This window comes from Amphibalanus amphitrite, unplaced genomic scaffold, assembly GCF_019059575.1.
Source record: "Amphibalanus amphitrite isolate SeventyFive unplaced genomic scaffold, NRLGWU_Aamphi_draft 000371F_arrow, whole genome shotgun sequence".
Taxonomy (NCBI): Eukaryota; Metazoa; Arthropoda; class Thecostraca; order Balanomorpha; family Balanidae; genus Amphibalanus; species Amphibalanus amphitrite.
Genome location: NW_024881865.1, coordinates 394,056 through 420,115, shown reverse-complemented (window position 1 = coordinate 420,115; position 26,060 = coordinate 394,056). Strand labels below are relative to the sequence as shown.

General features: G+C 51.7%; 1 protein-coding gene across 1 annotated transcript in view; it reads left to right on the top strand.

Moving 5' to 3' along the window:
• LOC122389774 (cyclic AMP-dependent transcription factor ATF-6 beta-like) overlaps positions 1–26,060 on the top strand; it is a 63,339-nt gene that overhangs the window by 2,391 nt on the left and 34,888 nt on the right. The window contains exons 2-3 of the mRNA XM_043382134.1: positions 191–1,510; positions 1,938–2,326. Coding sequence (XP_043238069.1) covers positions 2,090–2,326 — 237 coding nt within the window. The 5' untranslated portion in view covers positions 191–1,510; positions 1,938–2,089. The remainder of the gene's footprint in view (positions 1–190; positions 1,511–1,937; positions 2,327–26,060) is intronic.

The window sequence follows — 26,060 nt, the reverse complement described above, 5'->3', positions numbered from 1 at the left end:
AACAATGCTTTGAGAGCATTCATTGATTGGCATGAGAGCTATTCAGCGAAGTGCCAAGAGTAACCTAGATTCAACACAGATAATACGGGTAGTACACTTCAGTACCGGTATCGATACGCTGTGTTGCACTCCGAGCGCTGCAGGGGGTGCCTGTTGCCGCCCCGCTGACTGTCCGTCCTTGTGTCGCCAGGTCGTCCTGCTCGTGGCGCTGTGCGCCGCCTCTGCTGCCGGCTCGAGGCTGAGCTGCCGCGCCCGCTCCCAGTGCGCGCAGCCCTACCTGGGGCGGCTGGGGAGGCCTCTGACCTGCGGTGGCAGCTTTGATCTGATCGTCTGTAGGAGCGAGGGACTGTCGGTCCGTCAGCAGACACCTGTCACCACACCGGTCACCACCTTCGACACCACTCCCTTCACCACCGGCCCCGCCCTGGAGCCGCAGCCTTCCCCGTCGTTCCCCAGCGCCGCCCAGTCCCCGAGCCACCTCCAGAACCTGCAGGGCAACTCGAACCTGGGCCGCCGGTTCGGCTCTCGACTGCAGAACCAGGCGCAGCGCACTGCTCAGGGACTACAGGCGCTGTCCGCTCAGCAAGGCGCCGCACCGGCCGCCTTCCCAGCCCCGGCGCTGGACAACCGGGGAGGGTTCTTCCGCGGACGGCTGTGAGCTCCCGCTCGTCTCGCCGCGCCGTCGTTCTCGTGTCCTTTCTCGTTATTTCGTCATTATGCCGTCTTCCTGGCTCGCTGTTTCGCCCAAGGAGGACAACGAACTTTTAAATGAAACCTGTAGGTACTGTGTCTGTGAGCTTGATCCTGGATGGAAACCAAAGAAGACGAAAGGAAGGTGTGATACGGGTTCTTGTAGATTTTGTAAGACATCAGTGTAAAAGATGAATTGGTGTAAAATATATTTCGCTACTTTACTTATGTCATCTGTCCATTGTTTGCAAGGCAAGTAGAGATGAGATGCACTCGACGCTCTCGTGTCTCTAGCCGATCATGATGTTGAGAGTACCAATGTGTGAGGACACACGTGTCTTATGGGGGATTTCTCTGGGATTGAGGCTGTGGCTCAGGCTTAGCCCGAGACTGACCCTCAAAGCCAGATGCCGAAAAAGTGACCGTCATGCTCTACTTGGAAGGTTTGATCAGGTCAATGACCTTTGAATGAACTTAGCTACCTCGGCTTGAAAAAAAAATGCGGGACATGTTATCATGCGTATTGTGTTGTGGTTTGAAAATGAGTTCGGATTGTGGAAAACAGAACGCTGACTTGTTGAATGAGCAAGTGTGTAGAGATGGATTTTATCGTTTCTGAGAAAATTGATGAAGACTAGCATGAAGGCCGCATCATGCACGCTTACGTAGGCGTGAAAACTATGTTTTGGGTCCACTGGCACATGCACGACAGTGCCTCGTCAAAATTCAGACACGCCGTGTCAATATTTGCACTGTGATTGCCGTGCGAAGCCCAAGTTTGTGCCTTGTTCCTACAAGCGGATTGCAGAATGCAAGCTAGGTAAGTGTGTTTGGCAGTTCGCGTTTGAACTGCCTTAGCGAAACGTTCTAACTTCGTGGTTTTGCTCGTAACGTTTTTAGCGAGCTATGTAGGCAAGCCTATGTTTTGAACTCGCGGTGTTGCCTTTCTCGGTTGCCTGTCTCTGCCGATAAGATGTAACTTATTTTACTTATCGATGCGTTGCAACAAGATAGATATGTGCTGTAGTTACTTTTGTGCAGGATGGATCGATCGACATTTTTATTTAAACCCGGGGCTGCGATAAGAAGAAAACAAGTCTTCATATCGCCATTGTGTCGTATCTGATACCGTATCTTGTTCTCTTTATTCGGCTTCATACCCCACCCATCCACCTATGCTGTTTCGTGGACCGATAACCGACAACTGACTCCCTCCTCCAAACTAACAACCTTCTTTCCTCTCCCAGAGTGTGCGGCCTCTCGTCGAGCTCTCTCCGCTCCCCGTCGCCGCTCTCGGGCCAACAGCGGCGCCTCTAGCGGCAGCGAGCGCCGATCTACCTCCGTCGCTGGCCACCAGGCGGCTCTGCGGTCGCCCGGCGGCGGCACCGACTCGGGGTCGATGTCTGCTGCACGTGGAACGGTGGCCGGCCGGCGCGCCGGCTCAGTACGGCGGCGGCGGTGCCGGCGGGGAGGTGCGTGCGGTGGCATAGCGCAGTGTCAGAGCAGAGTGCTCCCAGCGGTGTGGCCCGCGCAGACCGTCACCATGGATGTGCTGGCGATGGACGATGAAGACTTCCTGGGACTGAGCAGCGGCGATATGCGCGACATGTGGGACACGTCCAACCTTCTGGAGACGGTGAGTACCGACCCGCCCACCGCCGGCCATATGGCCGCGGCTCCGGCCACCGGGGGCGTTACTGTATTGGTATTCACGGATAGTACGAGCGGTGACAGTGAGATGTCAGTGGGACCAGACATCCCAGATCAGCCGCCCAGTCGCCGACATGGGATGGTGTCAATCGCTGATACGCTATCTCAGCCTAGCACGCGACGAATGGTCCTAAAACCCGGCTCGCGCTGGCACTCCGGTGCCGGCTCCCAGATTATCGGCTTCCCCTGCCCCCGTGCGTACAGGCATCAAATACGTCTTTACGCGACTTCTACCGCCCCGCCCCGCCCCCTCGCGCCGCTGATGATGATGCCGCTACGAATGACTCGCAATGAACTCTTCTCAAAGTCAGAATGAAGGTATTCCCCTTGAGACCGGTGCCACTCTCCAAGGAGCCAGGTATTGTATCCCCGGGCTTTAATTTTGATTCCGCCCCCTGCGCCTGATACGGCGTAAAGGAGTGGGGTACTCCCCCAGTGAGGGTCGATAACGCTCGGAGTCGGTGGGCGGTAGCGCCTTGCTTCCAAGAGTACCGCCCCCTTCGAGAACGGTGCCGCCCCTCTTTGTCGGTATTGCTCCTGCCTTGAACCTCGGCACACCCGGACACGACACCAACTTCTGTGCCTGTTACCGTCTCTCAAAGGGTCAAGCTCTCATCTTTAACCTCACCTGACCGGTTTCACCGTCAGGTATGGCACCGCCCCCTGGATTTGGAGAGCCTCCCTCTGAACCCCTTCCCTGGACCGGTTACCACTCTCGGATCTGCCCGGGTTCGGTACCCTTCCCCGCCCCTCGGTACCCGTCCGTGCCCAGCCGGCGGCCCGGTCCGGTCGGGGCTTTAGCCGGTCGTGCCGTGTCCGGCTCGAAGGCATGTCGCTGACCAGCGCCGCGACTTTTTCTATCGCTCTTTTCACCGCCGCCTGACGACCGAAACGGCTTCTGGGAAAGTTCCACTCCGTGAAAGTGATGTCAGTTTGGATTGCCATGGTTAAAAAGAAGTGGAATTACTGATATCGTTCCTTGAAGTATTTGTGATGTAATTGAGTGGACTCTTAAATGACGTGGAGCGTCTTGTTTTACTTCCTATATCCAGTCTGGTATTTGGGTTTGTTTGCTTTGGTCATGAGCTCTTGAGCAATGCAGCGATAGTGCTATAATCTGGGCACTTTAGTCGGCGTTCAGACTGCAGGCCATAATCGGCTTCGGCGTTCGGCGTCTGCTCGGCTGATCTGAGCGCAATGCAAACTGTCGGGCCGACTATCACAGTATCACACTCCGCCGGCGACCCTTCTGAACCGCCCCCCCCCCCCCCCCGGTACCTATCGGCTGCAGCCATCAGCTGAGTGCGGAGCGGGGGGAAGGGGGGGGGGGGGCGGGACTGTACCTCTCTGCCAGTCCTCGACGGGGGCATGGTCCGCCCGCCGCGCCGGTCGGAGCGATACCGACAGGTAGACGGGGCGGCGTCGGAGCGGCAAAACAGCCCGCTCCGTGCCTCCCGGCCGAGCCGCCGGCTGGTCTCTTATCCACCCCACCTCCGGGGTTTCGCCAGTCAACACGCATAGCAGAAAATCGATCCCTCGCGTCGAGCGGCAGATGTTTTAACCTGCAGGGCTGTGCTGCAGTGCGGCTGGTGGTAAACCGACGAACTAGGAAAGCCCAGAGACGTTTATCGCCGCTCTGCTGCTTTGCGGAGAATCCCTTGCACCAGACTTCAGACGCGGCGTCTGGGGCGGCTTGCCGGCACCACGTGCTCGCTGGATACCGGTTCTGAGCCGGCCGGGGGCTCACACTGCGGTTCGGTCCGTTCAGGGAACCCGCAGTCGCGGCCCGGTACCGAACTCACCCCGCTCCGCTAGGCCATGGTCCCGTCACTTTCCCTAGGTGGGCGGAGGCCTTGACGGTACCATTGGCAGGCAGGCGACTTTCCGAGTGGATGTTCACGGCCGGGCCTGCGTGCGGGACGGACTTGGGTCCGGCGGTGGAGGTGTAAGGAAAAGTCAGCGGGGCAGGGTGCTGGACATTGCCTCGGTGGGCTAGTGTCGGCGCCGTTTGATTTTTGTGGTCCGGTTACTCCGCTTCTTTAAAAGCCGCGTGGGCATAGAAACGAAACATGCGAACAGTCCCTACAATTTTAATGGAAACACAGTGTAATAAAATCCACTGACAACGTTTCATCAATTTCGTTATTATGAGGGTCGCCTTTTAAGTGGTCATAAACACAGCAATAAACGCATTAGCGGTCCATTCTTTTAGAGCCCGGTCTGGGTCTTTTGGTTCACGTATAAAAACTGACGTCGGCGACAGAGCTCTCGGCACCGCTCCCGTCCGTCTGCGCCCACTCGCTCACCGCCTGGCCTCCCAGTCTCTGCGGTGTTTGCCAGCCACCATCCCCACCCTCCCCTGGCCGTCTGTGCAGCCCCGGGCCCGTTGCACAGACACTGCGGCATTCGAACGGCCGTGCGTGTGCCGCCGGCGTCGCCGCTGCCAGGAACTCTCCTGCGTCACTGGGCGGCTCCAGAGGTGAAGGACCTGGTGTGGAGAGGCGGCGTCACGACCACACCTCTCCCTCTTGCTGATCGGAGTGGCGATTCGATCAGCAAAACCGCACGGCGACGGTGACGGCAGGGGCACAGTCGCCTGAGATGCTTGTTTCCTCGTTGGGCAAGAATCATCGTCAGACAACGGGAGATAGCAGTTTGCCGACATGACAGACATTTCCTTTTGGATTGCTATTTCTGGAATCATCTCCCCTAGATGAGGGCTCCCTATCGCTGCAAATCCTGTTAGAGACATTTTCTGGTTCCTGTTGTTAAACTCCGTCGTGACGGTGAGGTCGTCAACTGGACGGAAGAATGTCCGTCCGAGCTTCCCTGCGAGGGTGTGAGCTCCGGACCACGTGACCGGCACGGCTGCCGTCCGGCCGGCGCGGCTCAGACCACGTGACGTCTCGCTCGACGGGTTACCTGGTCGGTCGGTGACCGTTAGACGCTGAGCTGCGGGCCGCGGCGGCGGAGCCATGACCGCCCGGCACGACCGGGGCGGGGGCGGGGGCGGCCAGCTGGAGGTGCGGGCGGCTGCTGCAGAGAATGTAGGATCAAGTACGACCGGTGCTGCCTCTGGGTACTGCAGAAGCAGCGGAGGTCGGCGGAATGTCGCTCGGCTCAGACGCAGCAGGTCGTGGTGAACGGAAGTCTCGGAGGAGAAATGTGACTGGGTCATGGGGGAGGGGGTATGTAGAATTCCCGTAATTACAGCTTGAGAAAGGCACGTCCGTGGTGAGAAGCGACTGAGAGCATGTGTAGTCGACGGTTTAAACTGCACAATGTAAAGTGCACAGCATACACTACCTGGTCCATAAACCAAAGTACGGAGGTCAGTCGTTTTGGCTAGTCCGGGCAGCGGGGACACGGACCGAATGACCGGACTTTATTATAAACCGTGACCCGTGTGTACAACAACCGACTTGGAGTGGTCGGCAGTGAGTAACTTGCGAGTGAGAGCTCACGCCTACTTGACCCGGCCCGTGCCGGCCGCCGGCCGAAGTCCCGTGATCCCTGAGCCCTGCAGTAGCGTGTTACCGTGCTCCTTATCGAGTACCGCTCAGCTGTGATACCTCCGGGTCGCCGTTGTAAATGTAATCAGCCTCGCGTCTGTAGCGACATCACTGGCAGGCGTGCCGTGACGTCATTCGTGCACGGCCGACGACTGGCGGAGTTTGTGCACCGCACAGCTGCCGTCGCTCCACGGGCAGCATCACGGACCGTCACGCGGCGTAACGCAGTGTCACGCCGCCGGAAGCGTCGCACGGCGTCACGGCTGGTGTGGCCCGGCTGTGACGGCGGCGTGTGTGTGTGTGTGGGATGGACTGCTAGTCGGAGTAGAATGGTACGTCTGCCCCATTAATTAGTGTGTTGTTTGCTCGACTGTGGCCGCCGGCGCGGATCGACACGGCGACGGGACGGGACGGACGGGGCGCGAGGCCAGGTTCATGGTCAACAACACTCCCCTTCGGCTGATAGAGTGGAGCAGCGATTTCGATCTGGTATCGGAATAGTTTGTGAACGCCTTCGCCAGCTTATTTTGGGGTTCGACTGCCCAAAGTAAAACGATTTAACTTGCACAACTTTAAACCCACAAAATGAAATCCCTTCTGACATTCATTCACGTATAAACGTTCCCAACAATCGTACTTTTACAACGCGGCTATTATTCGAGAGCTTCCCGATGCGACGCGTCGTGTTTTTGTCCGTGTTTTTACCGCACTCGTCTGTCGCCGCCGGCCGTCCATGTGGCCGTTCAATCCCCGCCTGCCGTCCCAGACAGCTCCGTGCAGGAGCGCCGTCTGGGTCAGCTCATAGGCGCGTGAGTGTGAACCTGTGAGCTGGCGCAGTGTGAGTAGTGACGTCTGGGCCAACTCACAGGCGCGCACGAGCGTGAGTGTGTGAGTCTCCGTCGTGGGACGGTGGTCGAGCCAGGGAGGGAGGGGAGGGGCGGGGTAACGCTCCGATAAACAGCCGACTGCGACCAGCACCAGTCGGAATGTCGGTCCCTCCCTCCCACACTCTGTGGGACCGGGACGCCACACGCCGTCTGCCCGGTTCTCGTCAGGGCAGTGGTTTTTTTGGTGCAGTCTAAGCGGTCTTCTCATGGCCATAGCAACTGCCGGATCATTCTCCAGAGGTGGTCTCCAAGAGGGTCCACCAGTGATGGTCCCAACATACTACCAGTGGTCCCAACCATTGGTCTTCGCTACTGGCTAGTGGCTAGTGATCCCACCCGAGGGACCTGGACTCTTCCACAGTCCGCCTTCCACATTACATACATCGGAATGCGCCGGTGATACCAATTACAATAAGTTCCCGTTTTACCGGCAATCGCCAGGGGCCGGCGGAACCTATAACTGCCGCTGATCGGTCTGCTGGGAACGACGCTCGAACGGCGTCTGGAAGTGCCCAGCGGCGCCGCTGGTTCCGGTCTGAGTCCGCCTGGGAACCGGGAATGGAACCAGACTGGATGTCGTTCCGCTGGCGCCGGCCGCAGCGGGTTTTTAGGCTCGTGATTATGACGTTTGGAGCTCGTTGAAATAAACCAGAGCAGAGTGGTCACGAACGTAATTGGAACTTTCTGAAATGTGTCTTATCGGACTCGTTAATTCAAATGTTTATTTGGGGCCCGGTGTTTACATGAACTTGTTTTGACACTTACGGCACTTTTATACTGCGATTGCAATAGGTGATTTGTCTGTTCCGTTTTCTTCATGCATTGCCTCATCCCATGATCCAATCCCGTTTGATGAGTGTCGATTCTCTCCTCGATCGTCCGACTTTCTCGCTGTTGCATCTGTACTTCTCCTGTGTCCGCCACATTGCAACCCGGCCCTTCCCTCTCGCCAATTGGGGGCAGGTGAAAGTGGTTCGCGCTCGTGCCAGTATCCGGCGCGCCCTTACCACCCACTCTCAGTTGACCGGGCGGCCTCAGCCCCGGGCAGGGTGTGGGCTAAGGTATTTCCGATTTCGATCTCAATATAGGCGCCTATTTATGTGTTTCAATTTTGATAGTTAAATCCACCTTACGATGCACAGTCGGACGCAAAATTCCGTACTTGAGTCGAACGCACTGTCTAAATATACAAATATACATATATGTAGATACTGCACAGCGTCGACATCGGCGCACTTGTCTGCACACACACTCGATACCTGTTATTCCGGTTTGCCCCACTGCCCTGTCCGTCCAGCCCCTGTTTGCGTCCCGCAGTCTCATTCACCGAGCCCCGTTCTGCTGACTTGACTTGAGTGTGGACTTGGAAGCGACAGCAACGAAAGAGACACTGGAACGTTTGCGGTGTATGACAGCGCACCGCGGCGCTTTGAAATCCTGGGACAACTTTTTCTGTTGTTGCCTAGTGGCTAGTACTCGTTGACATCAGGAATTAGGATTCAGGTTGACAGCTTGGAGAGCCATTTTGTCAACGAGTGAATGCCGTGCTTGTCTTCACCCAGTCAGATTCTTAAAAAAAGAAAATCACCTACGGTGACATAGCCAAATTGTTGAAGCGTCTGTGGGCTGCCTTTGCCCACACAACCGCTAACCAAACATAAAACTGTCACTGAGCACTGCCAAGTGCCAGCCGACAGCCGTATCCTGCAGTCAGCATGGCAAGGTATAAGTGGGCCAGGAGGTTAATCCGGCTGCACACCGGCCGTGATCCTCGCCCACACTTCGTGAGTCGTGACTTATGTTTACGACGTCACAGTAAATAGACACAACACGTCAAGTCAAACCCTGTCACGTCACGTCACTCTGGGGACCCTTCGTGTCTCCCGTATCACAACATTGGTCGATTGCAGAACCGTGAACCAGAGCTCAACTTTACAAATCCGACCTCACGAACGGTGTCTCCAGCCGGTCGTTCCGTGATCAAAGTTCGTATCTCTCGGACCCGCCTTCCATTTTGACCGCGGCCTGGCGCCGGTGTGGGAGCCGTGTGGGGCGGCGGGCTGGATGACCTGGGGTGCCGTACCCACCCTGGGACGAGGGCGGGTTGAGACGGTATCCGCTCACATACCATACCGGCTACCGCTGACATGGATTAGAACTGACTCACGACGTCACTCTCTCCTCTCTCTCTCTCTCCCCTCTTTCTCTCTTCCCCCTCTCTCTCTCTCTCTCCCTCTCTCTCTCTCTCTCTCTCTCTCTCTCTCTCTCTCTCTCTCTCTCTCTCTCTCTCTCTCTCTCTCTCTCTCTCTCTCCGCCGCCTGTCTCCCCCTCCCATCCCTCCACCGCACTATGGTTGGAAACGGCCTCACGGATGGCCGTGGGCAATTTCGGAATATATGTATATTTGGGGTGTCATTCTGTAGGAAATTGATGAAATGTTTTGAATTGGGCAGAAAAAATTATTCAGTTGCGCATTTAGTCTCCATTATTGTACGTGGAATCGGGAGTTTCTGATAGTGACTTTTTTGATGCGCCGTCAAAGGTTTAAACAACCGCGCTGGTGATAGCATGTGGAGTAGAGATGTCAATCGGATACCAACTTTTTGGTATACCGATACCAAACCGATACCAACTTGGTATTTGGTATTTCAATCGTAATGTGTTTGGTATTTTGTTGGTATCATAAGCCCTCACTAATGTATTAGAGGCTAAGAAATCGGTAAAAAGTTGGTATTTCCCTCAGTTTCCCAAGTTGGTTTGGTTTCGGTATTCTCCCGTGGTTTTAGTTGGTATTTGGTTTGGTATCGGTATTCCGATTTTCCGTGATTGACATCACTAATGTGGAGTACCTCCATGACGTTGTAAAACTGGATTATTATATATCAAAATAATCCTTGTTATGTTGGCTATCGAGTGGAGTGACTCTTTTTCCCATGCGTGTTCAAAATCAGGAACGGCATTGCATTCTGTTTGCAGTGTCACCACAGCAATATTTGCAAAATTACGTTTATGTTTCATTGGACATACAAAAAGTTCTCCATCGACCTCCATTGAGATTTTTGGCAGAATAAATCTCTGTTCAATTCTGCGTAAGGGGAACGTAAAAGCAGACTGCGCACTTGTGCGCAAAATCGTCCGTGAAGCTTCATCTCCCGAGGCGTACCTACCCGTCGCTTCGTTAGCACCAGGTCGGCTCGTCAGTCTTGCAATCGCTTATCCTTATAAATGATGGTAAGAAGCAGGGTTGCGGAGTCGTGGTGGCGCCAAATCCGACTCCGACTACGACTCCGACTCCTGACTCGTTGCCATGACTCCGGCCGACTCTGTCTCCGACTCCGGACCCCTGCCAGTGTTTCGGAGTCGTGATAGAGCTGTTCCGATTCGGACCGACTCCGACTTCCACTGCGGGCTCCTGACCGACCCCCACTCCGACTCCGACTCCTGGCTCGTTGCCACGACTCTGGGCGACTCTGACTCCGACTCCGACTCTGACTCCGACTCTGACTTCGACTCCGCACCCCTCGTAAGAAGTAACTGCTCGCCCCTGCACCTGGAGTATGGATATCGTGCAAACGTGTATGGATATCCTGGAGTATGGATATGGATATCCACCGACAGAGCAGACATACAGACATGCTGTAAACGCCATTACACTGCCAATACCATGGCAAATCAAATGGCTATCTATGGTTTTTGATCATCGTTCTACATTTTCCAAAATCTTGAACTGAATGTTGGCAATTTCTCCTCGTGACTACTTCACGACCATGACGCATGCATTTCTGAAATTGATCTTTTTTCAACCAGCCACGTACTCGTATGATAAAATGAATGTCACCATCGTGTTCTACGCCCAAAAGTACCCATAAAACATGTGTTATTTATGCATGGGCTGCGAATAGGTACCAGTTTTAATTTTCGGGGTTATGTGCTTACCTCATTGACCTGACTTTGACCCTGGCCAGTGGCCTATGTTTGACTGACCCCTACATTGATCTGACCCTCTTTTAGCACTTATATGAAGGGTTGTGACAGTTGTGACAGATTGTTTAGGACCAACTGCTGACTGAATTTATTTAGGACCAACTGATGACGATATAATCGAAACGCGAAACGCGAGGCACCGATTGCGAGGTTCTAAAGTCCATGCTACTGAAAGCCCGATTTCAAGTGTTTGACCTGACCTTGACCCGACCTGTGACCTCGAAATTCAGCTTTAAAGTATTCATGTGAATCGTCTCGTCGCGTTCTTCTTTCGTTTGCCGCGCCTCGTGCGTTTCGCCGCGCCTATTTGTTCGCGAGTTATCGGCTGGGGGCGTTGAACGCCCCCCCCCCCCCGGCAAACGGCGGATGGGGAAATACCCTAGCAACTGCCGGGTTAATCTGACGCATGTTTTGTCATTTGATCGTCATTTTATTTCTTACTTTTTTGCCCAATCTAAAAAAAATCATAAATACTCTTTCTCCAAATTTTTGACCCTTTATGACCAATAGTAAGACACTGTGCGTCACTACGTTGATATTTCTCGCCCTAAAGCATAACAACAATATCCATTCAGTAATAGCAGTATTCAAAACATGTTCAAAATGCCTCGCGATATCGATAACATAACGAAAGACATAGGCGACTTATAACATGCTTGCAATGATGACGTCACACACGCGTGACGTGACGTGACCTCGTCATTTCTGAGTTACTGTATGATGCACGAAAGACACTGGTATACCTATGCGAAGTTTCATCGCAGTCGGTCTACGCATTAACAAGTTATGGGCAAAAAAAAAAAATTTCGCGTTGACCCCCGGCCATCCGTGAGGCCGTTTCCAACCATAGTGCACCGGTGCGGTCACTGGCCGTTCCCTCTCGTCACGTCAGTGCCCTGGTCCTGGTCTGGCCGTCTCAATCTCAGTCTGTTATTGGTGCAGTCTGACGTCATCAACTCATCAGTCTTCAGTCTGCCCGCCGCTGCACTCTGCATCTTGCACATTGCACAGCGGTCAGCGGACCAGACCTGCGCCCCGCGTTAGCCTACGTCACGCATCCTGCGACGACGGAGACAGTTATTTGCAGACGGCGGAAAATAAAACAAATAGTTATATCCATCCGGACTTCCATGGTGTAGGTATCAAGCATATCCGTCTCTGCATCTGCTCTTTTCACATCTCGAGGCAACGTTGCTCTGGCATGGATGAGAGTTGGCGTGGGCTGGGTGACCGTATTACCCAGGAATGTCGCAACTGGTCGAAAATTCCGGCCACCTTACACAAACCATTAGAGAACTTCGGGCTGGTTTTCTGACTGCAACTCGTCACGGGCCCGGTGTTTATCTCAGAAATGTCTCGTCGCAGTCGTACTCGGCGCGCACTGTTGACGTAGTTTTGTACCGGAACACCGAGGGCAGTGTATCTCTTCAGAGACGTAACTGTGAGACGGTGGTCGTGCTAGGTGCATGCTCAAGCACAACAGTGCTGACTGCAGTCTCCAGCGAGTCGCCGGTGCTGGAGAAGTTCCGGATTGAAGCAGTGACCTCACCGCCGGGTGCAGCAGACGCCGGACTGGCGTGGTGCATGGTGGGGTGGTGTGTTTGTGGTTGTGCGCCCGCCGCTCAGTTACCCCTCCGCTGCTCCGGTGCACGGGCGGCGGTGACCTGACCAAAGCAACATTGACTCAGCTGTGGATGACAGTGGCGTGGGCGTGACTCGAGTCCGACGCGGACACGACTCAGCTGTCAGATTCGAGGTCGACACAGTGGTTTGAATCGAAGTCGGACTCAGGTGCCCGACTCCAAGCTAACTCAGCTGTCTTCTTTGAGTTCTCAATGCCGACTCGGCACTCGCGGTCGCCACGTGGCCGGAAACCAATGTCTCGTCTGCCGACCACCAGCAGGGCCGAGGGGGGGGGGGCAGCACAGGTGTCCGTCTTCCCACCCATCACCTATCGCCGCCACCGCCACCGCGCCGAGACTGTCACAGACGCGTCGTCACTGTCACTCCCTGACATAACGGTCCTGCAGGTTACGCTGAGAGACGATCGGGTATTATGACTGTCACAAAGTCAGCGTGACTGTTACAGACTCACCAAGACTTTCCGAATCACTCCAGGTATGACAGATTGTTTAAGTGCTGACATCAAGACCGTCGCAGATTCGACATCAGTAGCTCCCACAGTCCCTCATTGATTGTCACATCCGAGTCACAAATCATCTGACAGACTGGCATCACAACTGTCGCCAGTCATTTCCGAGTCCGTCCCGACTCCGATGTCCCAGTCACGCATATTAGTTGCCTACGCCCGGTCGCATATTCTATTAATGACACCGCGCTTACATCCATCCGGACTTCGGCACGCTGATGTTTCCTCGTCTGTTTCCGCCGGATACCGGATGCGTGGCGGTGTCCTCCGATCTGGGTCGCCGTGACGCGCGCTGCAGTAACGAGAGCACGTCACACGTGACATGTCACACGTCACGGTGACTGTGACGCACTCCGCGTACCATGTGCGTATGTGTGTGCGCTGTTGGGCAGCTGTCTACCCAGCGCTTTTAGTGTGCTGTAACAGAGGTCAATGCGCTGACTGATGCCGGTCTAGAGGACGGGCAGGTCAGACTAACCCGGGCAGCCCGGGCTGGGTGCCAGCGGCTGTCAGTCACAGCCAGTTACCACACCGGGCTCTGCGTCACACACAGCCACTAACGGTGTTACACCGAATTATACCCCGGTCACCCCGTCCCCTGGGGAGAGCAAGGGTGACCTTCCCGCCCGCGTCATACACGACACCTATGGGGCTTCTCTGACTGACGTCACTATATACCCTGGACGCCACAGCCCCCTGACAGTGGGACGGGGGAGGAAAGGGGTGGGGTGGGGCTGTGACCTGACCACCTTTCACCGCCTGACCACCGCCCATCAGATCCGGTCGCCCACCGGACCTGCACCAGGGGGCTGATGATATTGCATGAGAGCTCAGCTGAGAGACGACGATCAGATATATCTGGGTAATATGATATTTAGGCTACCTAGCCAGTTGCAAGAGAGGAAACTTTCGAACTATTTGTGAACACTCACGATTTCGTTCCTCTCACCGTCTATGATCAATTGTAAAATAATTAGAGATGACATACGCGGCCGGTGCCAAACTATGCAAAAAGATAAAGGCCATGTTAACCGCACATATAGGTTGACCTTATGCTTTTCTCGGACTTTCCTCATGGTATCGTGCTGCTCACGGATGCAAAGTTGTTGAATCACCCGAACTTGAAATGCCTGAGATTGTTCTTAGGAATATAATTAAAACCAACCGCGAAAATGAGTCGCCGGCTGGCTCATCTAGGAAGCCTGCTACGGTACAATATGCCGCACCAGTTATTTCGTCGGACCTGTTTGCGCGCCGCAAAATGGGCTATTTCGTCAGACTGCTCGGTTGAGTGCGTCGGACGTCCCTGCTCGACAAATGCGTCCAAACCGCTGGTTTAAGCGTAATCTGTGCCCAATCCAGTGGTGATGACGGGTTTCAGGTATCCGCTATCGCTCGTCCATCGGCAACGGTCAATCTATTATTGAGGCTTCAATCGGCGCTCGCTGTCGATTTGGGCAAGGTCAGGTCCAGTGTGGGCTAGTGCGCACAGACTGATTGGACCGAACTGGGCCGGGTGATTGGAGAAACAGGACTGTCCCGGAGCGGGTCGTATCGACTCGGAATGCTGTCCAGAACCAGGGTTGTATACGACTCAATCAATAGCAATCAATTCAATCACGACAAATTTGGGAAACCAATCAAATCAATCAAGTCAGAGCAGTTTTCGGGAATTGATTCAATCGACTCAAACGCGACAATGAAAGGAATCAATCAACTCAATCAAACGACTCAAACCAAGATATACATTAGGTTTTTTTGCCCCACCAACTTGGAAAAGTGTCCATAGCAGTCTGGTGTACCTACCTACCTACCTACCTACAGAAGAAACAAAAATATTGTCATTTAAAATTATAAATTGCCATGCCATTCAAAGTTTCTTTGTAATAAGGAAGGATACCTAGTGATGGACAGGTGGATCATGATATTGAGGTTCAATGGGTAGAATTGGAGCAGAAGTTTCATTTAATGGGTGCAAAATAACCCAGTAGTTGACTTCAACAAACGCCCCTTAACCCAAATCACCACCTTTCACCTAAAAGTTGTCAATTTAATTTTGGCCATATTCCAGCTAAGCCATCAGGCCATCTACCCCATGTAAAGCCCCCGTCTGTCTCTTATGTGAGTTATGCGGAGCTCTTCTGAATTGAACCCTGAACATAATGAACCTAGCTAGGTTACATGCCACACTGACACCATATTGATATGAAAGTGTTGAAAATGTGCTACAAATTTGACCATGGGTGGAGCTTTTCCAGGAAAGTTGGTGGGGCAAAAAGTTGTCAAACCTACAATGTCCGATTGTTAAGTTAGATAAAATTCAACAATGATTCAAAAAATTCAAAAAATTCTTTTCATTACAGAGATAATATTTTGCATTACACAGACATTTCAAAGCTCCTCAATGCGAAAAACATAGGTTTGCTATGCAGTAAAGTCCTGCAAATCGGCTTAAGTTGGTGGGGCAAAACGCTTATTGGTGGGGCAAAATGGCAGGTTGGTGGGGCAGGCGCCCCACCAAGTGAATAGGAAGCTTCACCCCTGAATTTGACAACTTCATTAGGTATGCTTTATGAAGACAGCAGGAAAGCAGGTAGGTACCTACTTACCTGCCTAGATGTGTCACTGGCTACCAACAGTACCAACGAAGGTAGATAGGTTATATGTGAAGAATTCAAAACATTTTATTGCAATATAATTTGAAACTGTTAGGACTGGGGGATAGGGATGAGCATTAAAAATATATTTAAAAGGAAATGGAAAGGACAGGGACTCTGGAACCACAGGATAAGTTAAGGACAAAGGAAGAAGAACAAGGAAAATTAAATGCCGTTGGTGCGACTGCGAAAAAAAAACAAAGAAAACGTTTTGCCAAGAAGTATGCTAAGCTTTTATAAATCCTTATTCTACGTCTTTTGATTTTTTGGTAAGATGACGTCATTGATTATCATGTAGTATGGTAGATCATCATAAAATAAATCGGTTGTACAACACCAATTTCGTTTTAATTATTATTTCATTTGAAATAAAACCACTTAATAATATTCGGTAAAATATTTTAAGGAAAATGAAATATATTAAATATGTTATGCCTAGGCTCTCAGGAGAAAAGGATCAACAAACGTTCTGCTGCAAATTAAACAATGCAGCAAATTAGCTATTAATGTAAACGTAATTAGCGAGACGAAAACGGCGCTTTTGTTTCAGTTATTTTTGTAGGGGTTTCAGATATTTATAGAGTTCAGTGGGTTGTTTCTGAGGAGATCAAGATGTGGAGATGTGAATTAGTAATTAATCACACTTTTTTAGTATATAGGGCCTTGCACTTTATCATCTGGATTAAAAAAAAAGTTTCCTGCTGAGTGCAGAAAGGTAGGTAGGTGCATCGCCAGGTTCTATCACAGGATTGGAGCAGTTATTGCAGTTGAAAGTCAAAGTTGGCTGTTCATGTTTAGGCCCTGTTCTTTATTTGGCCATCTACCCCATATTGCAGTTGTGATGACAAGCAGTTTTCAGTGTAGTTTTGTGATCTTTGATGTCATCAATTGGTGTCATTATTTTTCGTCAACTAAAACTTATTTCAACTTTCCATTCAATCGACTCAATCATACGAGTCACTCTAATTTTCGGGAATCAAATCAGTCAACCAGTCGCTAAAGTCAAACGAGTCAGTCAACCAGTCATCTCGAAAAGTCAATCGACTCAATCCAATCAACTCAAAATACGCGTTGAATCAAATCAATCAATTCAATCGACTTGATTGGTATACAACCCTGTCCAGAACCGCCTCCTTTTTCTGAACTGGAGGTATGATGATAATTGAGGGTTAAGGTAAGGACGCAGCAAAGCTCGGGCTGGTATGACTTGAGGACCTGCTTGATCTAACTATGGACTGGACGACATTGCTGGGCGGGTCTGGGCCTGCTGGATGAGGATATGATCCCAGTGGCTGCACCTGCAAGGTGGACACTGAACCGAGCCAGGACGGGGCACATTGCAAGCCTCCAGTGCTGAACTGGACCAGGGAATACCGGGCTTCTCAAAAAAGTTAGACGATTTTATAACTAATATATTTAAGGGTGTATAAGTGCAACAAAAAATAATTGGATATCACCTGAAAGCCTCATCAAAGACATTTCGTTTGAGGGGATTTCGACCCTCGGCAGTCGCCTTTCTGAGCCACGCCGAGGTCATGTTCGAGATGACTCCCTTTTTGCTCGATGCACAGTTAAGCCCGGCGCAGCGCGACCTCTGCTGCAGCACGACACATGGAAAGCTGCAGACGGCGCACAGCTGACTTCACTGCACCCTTATGATCTTCGGAACTTTTAGGGTGGTTTCGGTATACCTGGGACTTGAGGTGGTCCTATAGGAAAAAATCCGGTGGGGTTACGTTCGGGGAATTCGCCGACCACGGGCGTGTCTCGAACCTCGAGATCACGCGCTGCCCAAAGCGCTCCCACAGCCCCTCTCGGTTTTCTTTAGCAGTATTGGCGTGACACCGTCTTGCTGGAACCATTGGATCTTAAGCGTTTCCGGATCTCTGCTCATCCTGATACTGCAGAACCCTCCAAAACGTCGCCAGAGCCACCCGATATCGCTGACCATTGACAGTCTGAGTAGCGCATCTCTCACACGAGTGGTGTTCGCCGTGAGCCTTTGATTGGGTTTATGGCCGCCGCTGTGTTCCTTGAATTGCGTGAACCTATTGTTAACATTTCCTCGAGCCAGAAACTTGTCAAAAATGTGGAAAATTTTGTTTCAAGATGGTGCTCTCTTTGCCCTGAAGTGTTTGCGGATCTTCCGTTGTGTCGAACCGACCGACTTAGTCTGCGAAAGCATAATTTCACGAGTTTTCCTTTTACTTCGTAAGACCACGGCTTCATTTTTTAAGCTCAACAACCATGGTATCATATAAATCTACTAAAAATTCTCCGTTTTTCCGTGTGCATTGATTTTGCTTAAATGTTGTTAGGGGTCCTCTAATCGCAAAAGAAATCCGTCTAACTTTTTTGAGAAGCCCGGTATGAGGATGGATTGAACCTAATTTCTTGTACCGTATTTCTTACCGAGGTCTTTGCTTTTTCATCAAGAAAGACTGGCTTTTGAAGACTGCATTAGACCGAGATATTTTGGACCGTGCAAGTTCAGAGTCTGATTGCTCGATCAGAAGTAGTGTGCAGCAGCGATTAGCTGCAGTGCACGTCCTCCCTTCGTCCTGCACTGCCGTCTACCGTCGCTTTCTGCAGCTCGAACTTTAAACATTCCCGCTCTGAGTGGAAGCTCCGGCTGCGTAAGTTTATGTTAACCGAGCTCACTACCACACGCCTCTCCGATGCCTGTGTGCGTGAGGATCGGACTGGGGACTAAGAACGTAGTACGCCTTGGCAGCGTGGACCGCGTGGTCTACGGACCAGACCAGACCAGACCAGCCGGGCAGCGTCGCTACGAACTGGTTCCGCTCTCCTCCCCACCGCGCCGACCCCGTCTGTTTTCCCGTTTTCCTGCGCTCGTCAATGCAAGGAAACCGTGGTAAGGCACAGAGCGTGTGCGGGCCTGTGTTCGGTTGGGTACCGCTGAGCCATGCAGAAACGGCCTCTAGTGTTGCTACATCAACATGCTGTGGTCATGGGGCTTTGCTCACTGCTCAGCTTGCACCGCACAACTTTCGCGTTCACTCATGTCGCACGTTTATGACGTTTTGAGGTCACCTCAATATTGACAGATTATTGCTGTTATATCAGCACTTAACGCAATGGTACGGCGACACGATTAAAAATGAGGCAATGCAGATTTTAGGGGTGTAAAATGTAGTGATGTGTGCAAAAAAACGGTGATGTTGTTTAATTGTAATCATGCAATTTGACCGTGACACATACGTATTCATTATTCAGGTAATTAATCTCGTCCCGATCGCCCTCTCCTCCTTGCGATTGCCACGGCGATGTTCTAATTCATAGACCGGCATTATATCGAGCGGACCGACCCGCTGCTCGACTTACGTCACAACACGACCCGGCGAACACCGTCACCGATGATATATCGAGCGCCTGTCAACTCAACACTGCAGGGTACAGGTGTCCAGTAATTAACGGCCGAACGGGCGTGATCCGATTTAATCGCGATTGAAACGTAACGCAGCCGGCAGCGCTACTCAGATGCAATCGTGAGGTTTGCGTACGATTGCCTGCCACGATTAGGTTAGCGTTCGCGTCATTCAGTTGCATCATTATACCTTCCGGTAGTAGGCGTATCATTGTATTCACACAGCTATCATTTTTCTCATCGCCCACGGCGTGTGATACTGCCATCGAACTTGAGTTCATAGCCGTCTGTCTGCCGTCGACCGAAGTCCTCGGAAGACGGTTCGACGCCACACACCGGTTGGTTCCCACAGTAAACCACTATCGTCCGGCGGCGGTTACCGACGGTTACCGACGGTTCCCGCCGCTCCTTCGCCTCAGACAGGGCTGATGGACCACGTGGGTCGATCATACAGGAAGGGGACATCCGTCGGCCCCGGGCTAAGTCGGGGCCGCGGATTGAGCCGTTATACGTTGGCGGCGCGTGCCCCCTGGTCTGTATCGGAGTCGCGTCCGGCACCGAGGACCCGCTGTCTCGGGTCAGACAGACACGCGCTCCGGAACCGCCCGGATGCGCCGGAGGTCCTTCCGGCTCCGGGGGCTGGCCATAGGTCAGGTCAGGCCGGGTACGACTTATACCATCAGGTCATTTACAGGCAACCCTTGGATCGCTGTTGTTGTAGGGTTGCGAACTTGCGCTACAGAGGCAAGCTCCAGGTCAATTCTAGGCATATACTCATGTTCAATTCTAGGCCCAATTTTAGGCCTCGCGTCGGTCATGTCGGTGACATGCCGTTCCCAGACCTCCGGTCATGCCACTTTCAGGTCGCGGTTCCGGCTCCGGTCGGTGCTCGGTGCCATCGGATTTCCGGCGCCGTTTCCGTCGGCCTTGTTCATCTCTCTGCACCGGAGCACACTGCACATCACGCTGTGTGTGATTGTCGTGGACCTCTGGTGCTTCCACAATCCATTCCGAGCACAATGAACGATTTATCTTTGTGTCAACGCCGACTGGTCAAAGTCGACTCGGCGGGATATCTCAGGATATCTCGGACGATTCCTGGCAAAGCTTGCCACAAATCTAAAATTCTAGGCCTCTAGGGAAACTACCAGCTGTTCCAAAATTGACTGACTATTTAAAAATCGTTGCACTGTAACCTGACAGCGAATTAGAGCGAATGTGGTTTGCCTCTTTCGCGTAACCGTCTTCTTTCATTTTATATTTATGTGTCTCATTTTACTTTTACGGTCCCTTATCTATTGATCGGGTGGACTGTAAATACTTTGCGACCCATTATTGCATTGTGCTGGCATTAATCATCTTATTTTAGTCTCGCTGACCCATTTCCTCAATACCATCCCTTTTGTCCTCGGCTATTCCTCGCCGATATATTCTTCCTGGGCGTTCCTTTGCCGTCGCCGCCGTCTGGCATTATTCATACCGTGTTTGTGCGGCTGTGTCGCGGCCATGTGCCGGGCCTCGCGCGGTGGGCTGGCGGTCGATTAGGATTGGATTGGCGCTGCACAGGTGTGGGAGCGCCGGGCGGGGGCGGGGGCGGCCCGGTCACTCGGTCATCGATCCGAGCCCGGCTGCCCGTGGAGACGGCCTCGGTGACCGGCACACAGCCGGAAGGCGCTGGGTACAGTCTGTCTTAAAAGTACCGCGCAAAGTGACGGTGGATCCATCGAGCCTGACTGAGGAAGGGCCTGCCAAATTTGGGTCACCGAAGTAATTGACATCCTCGTCCATTCCCTAGGTCAATTGGTCGGTGACTTTCAAATTAAAGCAGATCCTTTCTCGGTCAGGCTTGATGGATCCACCGCCACTATGCGCGGTACTTTTAAGACAGACTGTACAGTCTGTCTTAAAAGTAACGCGCAAAGTGACGGTGGATCCATCGAGCCTGACTGAGGAATGGCCTGCTAAATTTGGGTCACCGAAGCAATTGACATCCTCGTCCATTCCCTAGGTCAATTGGTCGGTGACTTTCAAATTAAAGCAGGCTCTTTCTCGGTCAGGCTTGATGGATCCACCGCCACTTTGCGCGGTACTTTTAAGACAGACTGTACACTCCATGCACATTACACGGCACACAGTCGGCCGCTGCCGTCGACGGCTACACTCCATACAGCAGCCGCGGCGGCGGCAAACACGGCCAATGGGGCATAGAGCCGACGGCGACCGCACACGGCGCGACACGCCCACTGGTAGACACACACACGGCGCGACACGCCCACAGACAGACACACACATAAACACATACATTGCGGTCACCGGCCGGCGTCACTGAGGGCATGTCGGGCTCACGGCGACACGTCAGGTGGACTCGGTGGGACTGGTGGGACTCCGGTACTCATGGGTCTCCCACGGGCCTCAGTGGGCTTTCTAGAGCTTCAGAAGGTTCTCCTACCCCAGACGCCGCACAGGTCTCTTACGGCCACCCACAGACCTCACGGTACAGCGGTTGTCCGTCTGTTACGCCGGAGTTCTCGGGCTCTAATGCACCGTACAGTACTGCTGTGGCGTCATGTGGGCGTGTCTATGTTACTCCAGTGGTGACCCCATATCAACTCTGTGTTGGTCGGCCGGGTCTAATGGTCGGAGCTAATTCTGTGGTAAAGCAGCTTGGAGGCTACGGCTGGTATGTCAGTAAACCTCCCGTAATGGTGTATTCGTTTATGGAGCTCCGAATAGTCGGAGGGGTTCATCCAACAAATAACAGTCGACATTAATAACTACTGGGCATCGGTGTAGGTGTATCTACTCGCCCGTGTGCATGCGGCCTCAGTCAGACACAACAAACATCCTTTAGTTGGTAATGGTGGATCGTTATACCGGTAACACTGTCTGATTATGCCATGTCTGGAACTTATACCGCCAGTATCTGACAGACCCTGAGCACTGGCTCGGAGACATCCCCATCTGATCATGTCCTACACTGCCATAAATTGTTCAGGCTGACTATAACTTACAAATAATAAGACCGTATGAAGTTCGATCCGGCGGGTACGAACCCCAGTGACCCAAGGCACACCCACTACCCAGTAGCCTTCCCTCAACCGTGAGGGCAGGTGTGAGGTCAGAGTGTCGGCCCACCCGTACGCTGCAGCCATTGCATCGGCCTGGCGTGACACCGGCCAATTAGGCCCGGTATTGATCAAAGGAATGCAGCCATCCGTCAGCTTTATGAGCCCGGTAGTTAGTTGCATTGATTTGAGGCCCGCAGCTGTTTGAGTGCGCGCTATGGCAGCCGTCTTTGAGCATTGCTTCGACGCACAAAATTGTTTTTATCTCATAATTTTTGGGGAGTCACGACAGCCATTGACGCAATAAGCACACTCGTGATGGGCTAATTATTTCCTGCTGGCACCTATACCGATCAGCAGACAATTCTACGCACAGCCGCGAAATATAAAAGCCGATGCATCCGTTAACACCCCAATGACTGTGTGACACACGTTTATACCCATTTACCCTGATATTTCCCAGTTTCGTTTTCCCAGTCCCCAGCCACCATCCCCTGTACATATAATTGTATTATCCTAGCTGCCTCTCCAACTGCATGGTCCACTGACCTCAGTACGCCACTGGTGACGGCGAACTAGACCACTTAGCACCAGCAGCAGCCGCGGGCTGGGGACAGATGGATGGCGACGGTCGGCTGACACCGCGCGGCGGCAGATGTGGCCGGCGACCTGACATGGCGGACAGGTGTCCTGCCACAGCCGACACCTGCAGCGGTGGAAAACACGCCGACTAACCTCAATGGCTGTCCAGCCAAGGCTAAATGGTTTTTATTGGTGAAGAGAGAAGCGAGGATTGTAGTTTAGACTGACTTATAGTTTTTGCTTTCTTGTCTCCAAAAGCGGTACCTACCAGATAGTTAAAAAGTACAATTATCAACAGATAAGTTAGTTACTATCAATCAAAATAGATATATACGCACTTTTTTCAAAGATACGGCTGAGTTTCATTCATTCATTCATTCATTCATTCATTCATTCATTCATTCATTCATTCACTCCTTCGTTCATTTAAACCTTCATTCAAAAATTCCTTTTTCAGTCGGTAAAATCCTTTGCAAGCATGTGGCGTCATACTGCCAACTTAGCCCGCACAGAGGACAGAAACTAAAATTTCTCGATCTTGAGACAAATGTACACATGTAAACATCAAGCGGGAGCACTAGCGGAAGTCCTACCCCAGTTCAAGTTGAGGCCCAATGGATTTGTAATCTATAGGTGAGAAGGGATACCGTACTGACGTTTCATTTCAGACACCTAGGTACCTCCTTTTTATTCGAGCATCCTTTCTTTTTGCCGGTGAGTGCTATTAGGCATGGGTCGTTGTTTTGGATGGTTTTTGCGAAGTGTATGGAATCGTTAGCAACTGAGACATGATGTGTGGTTCAACATGCTCGATATTTGACTGAGATACTGAATTTGAACAAAATAGTGTTTCTTGCTTTTTAGATGTTCATCTACCGTGACTCAATAAAAATTTCGCTTTTGAAAATTCATAATACCGATCCGGTAACCGACGCACTCTGGCTGTCTGTCACCAGTCACGGTCGGTCTCTTGTTCTTGGCGTCATTTACCGGCCACCAGACAGCTCCGTTACAGACTTCCTGGACTCCCTCAGAACTCAACTACAAGAAGCACTATCGAAAGGACAGCCAGTGGTCCTGCTCGGGGACATGAACATCGATCTATCCACCAGAGATGGCGCTGGGGTAATAAGATATGAGCAGCTTCTGGCTGAGCTCAACCTCAATCAACTGGTTAAAGAGCCAACACATCTGTTTCCACGTCCGTCAATTCTCGACCACATTATAACCAGTCTGCCAGATCTCCATGCAGCTGTCAGCGTATTAGACGACTCACTCAGTGATCATCAGCCGGTGACGTGTGTCGTGAAAATACCCAAACCGCGGAAAAAATCAAGGACTCTTCATACCAGGCGTTGGCACAAAACGGACTGGAACGCAGTTTGTCTGGATCTTTTGTTAGCGGACTGGAGTGAGATGTTAGAGACCGCTGATGTCAATAGCAAGCTTGAAAAATTCATGCGCGTCTGGAACGAGGTCATAGACCGGCACTGTCCCATGGAAAATGTACGCACAAATAGAAAACGTGGCTGTCCATGGCTCTCCAGTGAACTGCGTGACCTGATGACGAAGCGAGACCAAGCTAAAAAGGACTGGCTGAACCTCCGCACCGCAGATCGACACGTGACCTTCAGAAGACTTCACAACAGTGTTAAAAGCAAATTAGCACGTGCACGGAAAGACTTTCTATGTAACGAATTAATGCGCAAGAACTTCAGTGGCTTTTGGAAGAAGTTTAATCAGTATGTAAAAAACACGAGCGGCAACTGTCTAGATAACAACCTTGATTCAAAACAGGCCGACATGTTTAATGCGTATTTTGCGAATGTAGGCTCTAACATTGCAGCAGAACTCTTACCTCGCAGACAGGATGACACGTATGTCGATCCCCAGATACGTCCCCCTGTGGTGTGTGCCACAAGCTTTGAGCTTCAGCCCGCTACTCTACCTGAGCTGTCAACAGCGGTGCGTCTGATGAGCAATTCGAAAGCTGTCGGACTGGATGGAGTCCCCATCCTGGCCATTCGTCGTTGTTTTGCTGTGATCGGTCCGCTGCTCCTTCATATCATTAACACTTCAATATCAAGCGGCATATTTCCAGAAAAGTGGAAAATAGCGTGTGTAGTTCCTTTACATAAGAATGGTGATCACAGTCGCGCTAGCAACTATCGTCCAATTTCACTTCTGCCAGTCATGTCGAAAATCACTGAGCGTGTCGTGTGCAACCAATTAACCCACTATCTCAAAGAAAATGACTTACTAGGTAACAGCCAGTACGCTTACCGCAAGGGCCATTCAACGGAAGACGCCATCCTAGAGACCATTGCCTGGACTACTGATCAAATCGATAGGGGCCACATTGCTTCAATAACAGCAATAGACCTGAGCAAAGCGTTCGACAGCGTCAATCATGAAATTCTTTTGATGAAACTAGCGTGGCACGGCGTCCCATCACACTGGTTCAAAAGTTATCTGAGCGGTCGTGGTCAAATGGTTCGAGGTGGTTCTGAGGTTCTTCCCGTGAAATTCGGTGTCCCACAAGGATCAATCCTGGGACCTGTTCTCTTCAGTCTAGTCACTGCTGACCTACCAAATTGTATACCTCATGGCCGCGTTATATGCTATGCAGATGACACTCAGCTTTTGGACAGCTCGCCGACAGACAGCGAAAGTCTCATCCAGTTCAAAAGGCGTTTGGAATCTTCCATGGCCTCAGTGCAGACATGGTTCACTACCAACTCATTTAAAATGAACGTAGCCAAAACTGATTTCATTCTTATAGGCACATCATCAGCTTTGCAGAGAGTCTCTGATTTCAAACTTGACTTCTGTGAAAGTTCGCTTGAACCTTCAGACAACATTAAAGTATTGGGAGTGAAAATAGACCAAACGTTATCCTGGCAAAAACACGTTACAGAAGTTTTACGACGCTGCTACTCTATTCTATCGTCCTTAAACAGGTTCCGGCGTCACTTTTCTGCTGAGGCTCTTATTCTCATTATCCAGGCACACGTCTTTTCCCAGATATTGTACTGCTTGCCAGTTTGGGGTGGGGCCTGCAAAAACCAAATATCTCGCGTTCAGAAAGTAATAAACTTCGCAGCCCGTGTAGTAACCGGAACACGCCGCCATGAGCACATTACACCCACCCTAAGTGCGCTTCAGTGGCCAACAATTGAAGAGCTCATCAAGGAGCGTGATTGTTTAAAAGTATTTCGCGCTTTGAATAACTGCGACGCCCCCAAAGCTCTAAAAAGGATGTTTCACCAAAGATCAGACATAACCACTCGAGTGACCCGCCTGGCATGTACCAATCGGCTCCACCTTCCAAAAGTGCGTCTGTCTATTACACAACGATCTTTCCCGTACAGAGCCGCAACTGAATGGAATCGACTTCCAATAGAAACTACACAAACAGCGTCAGAAAAAGAATTCA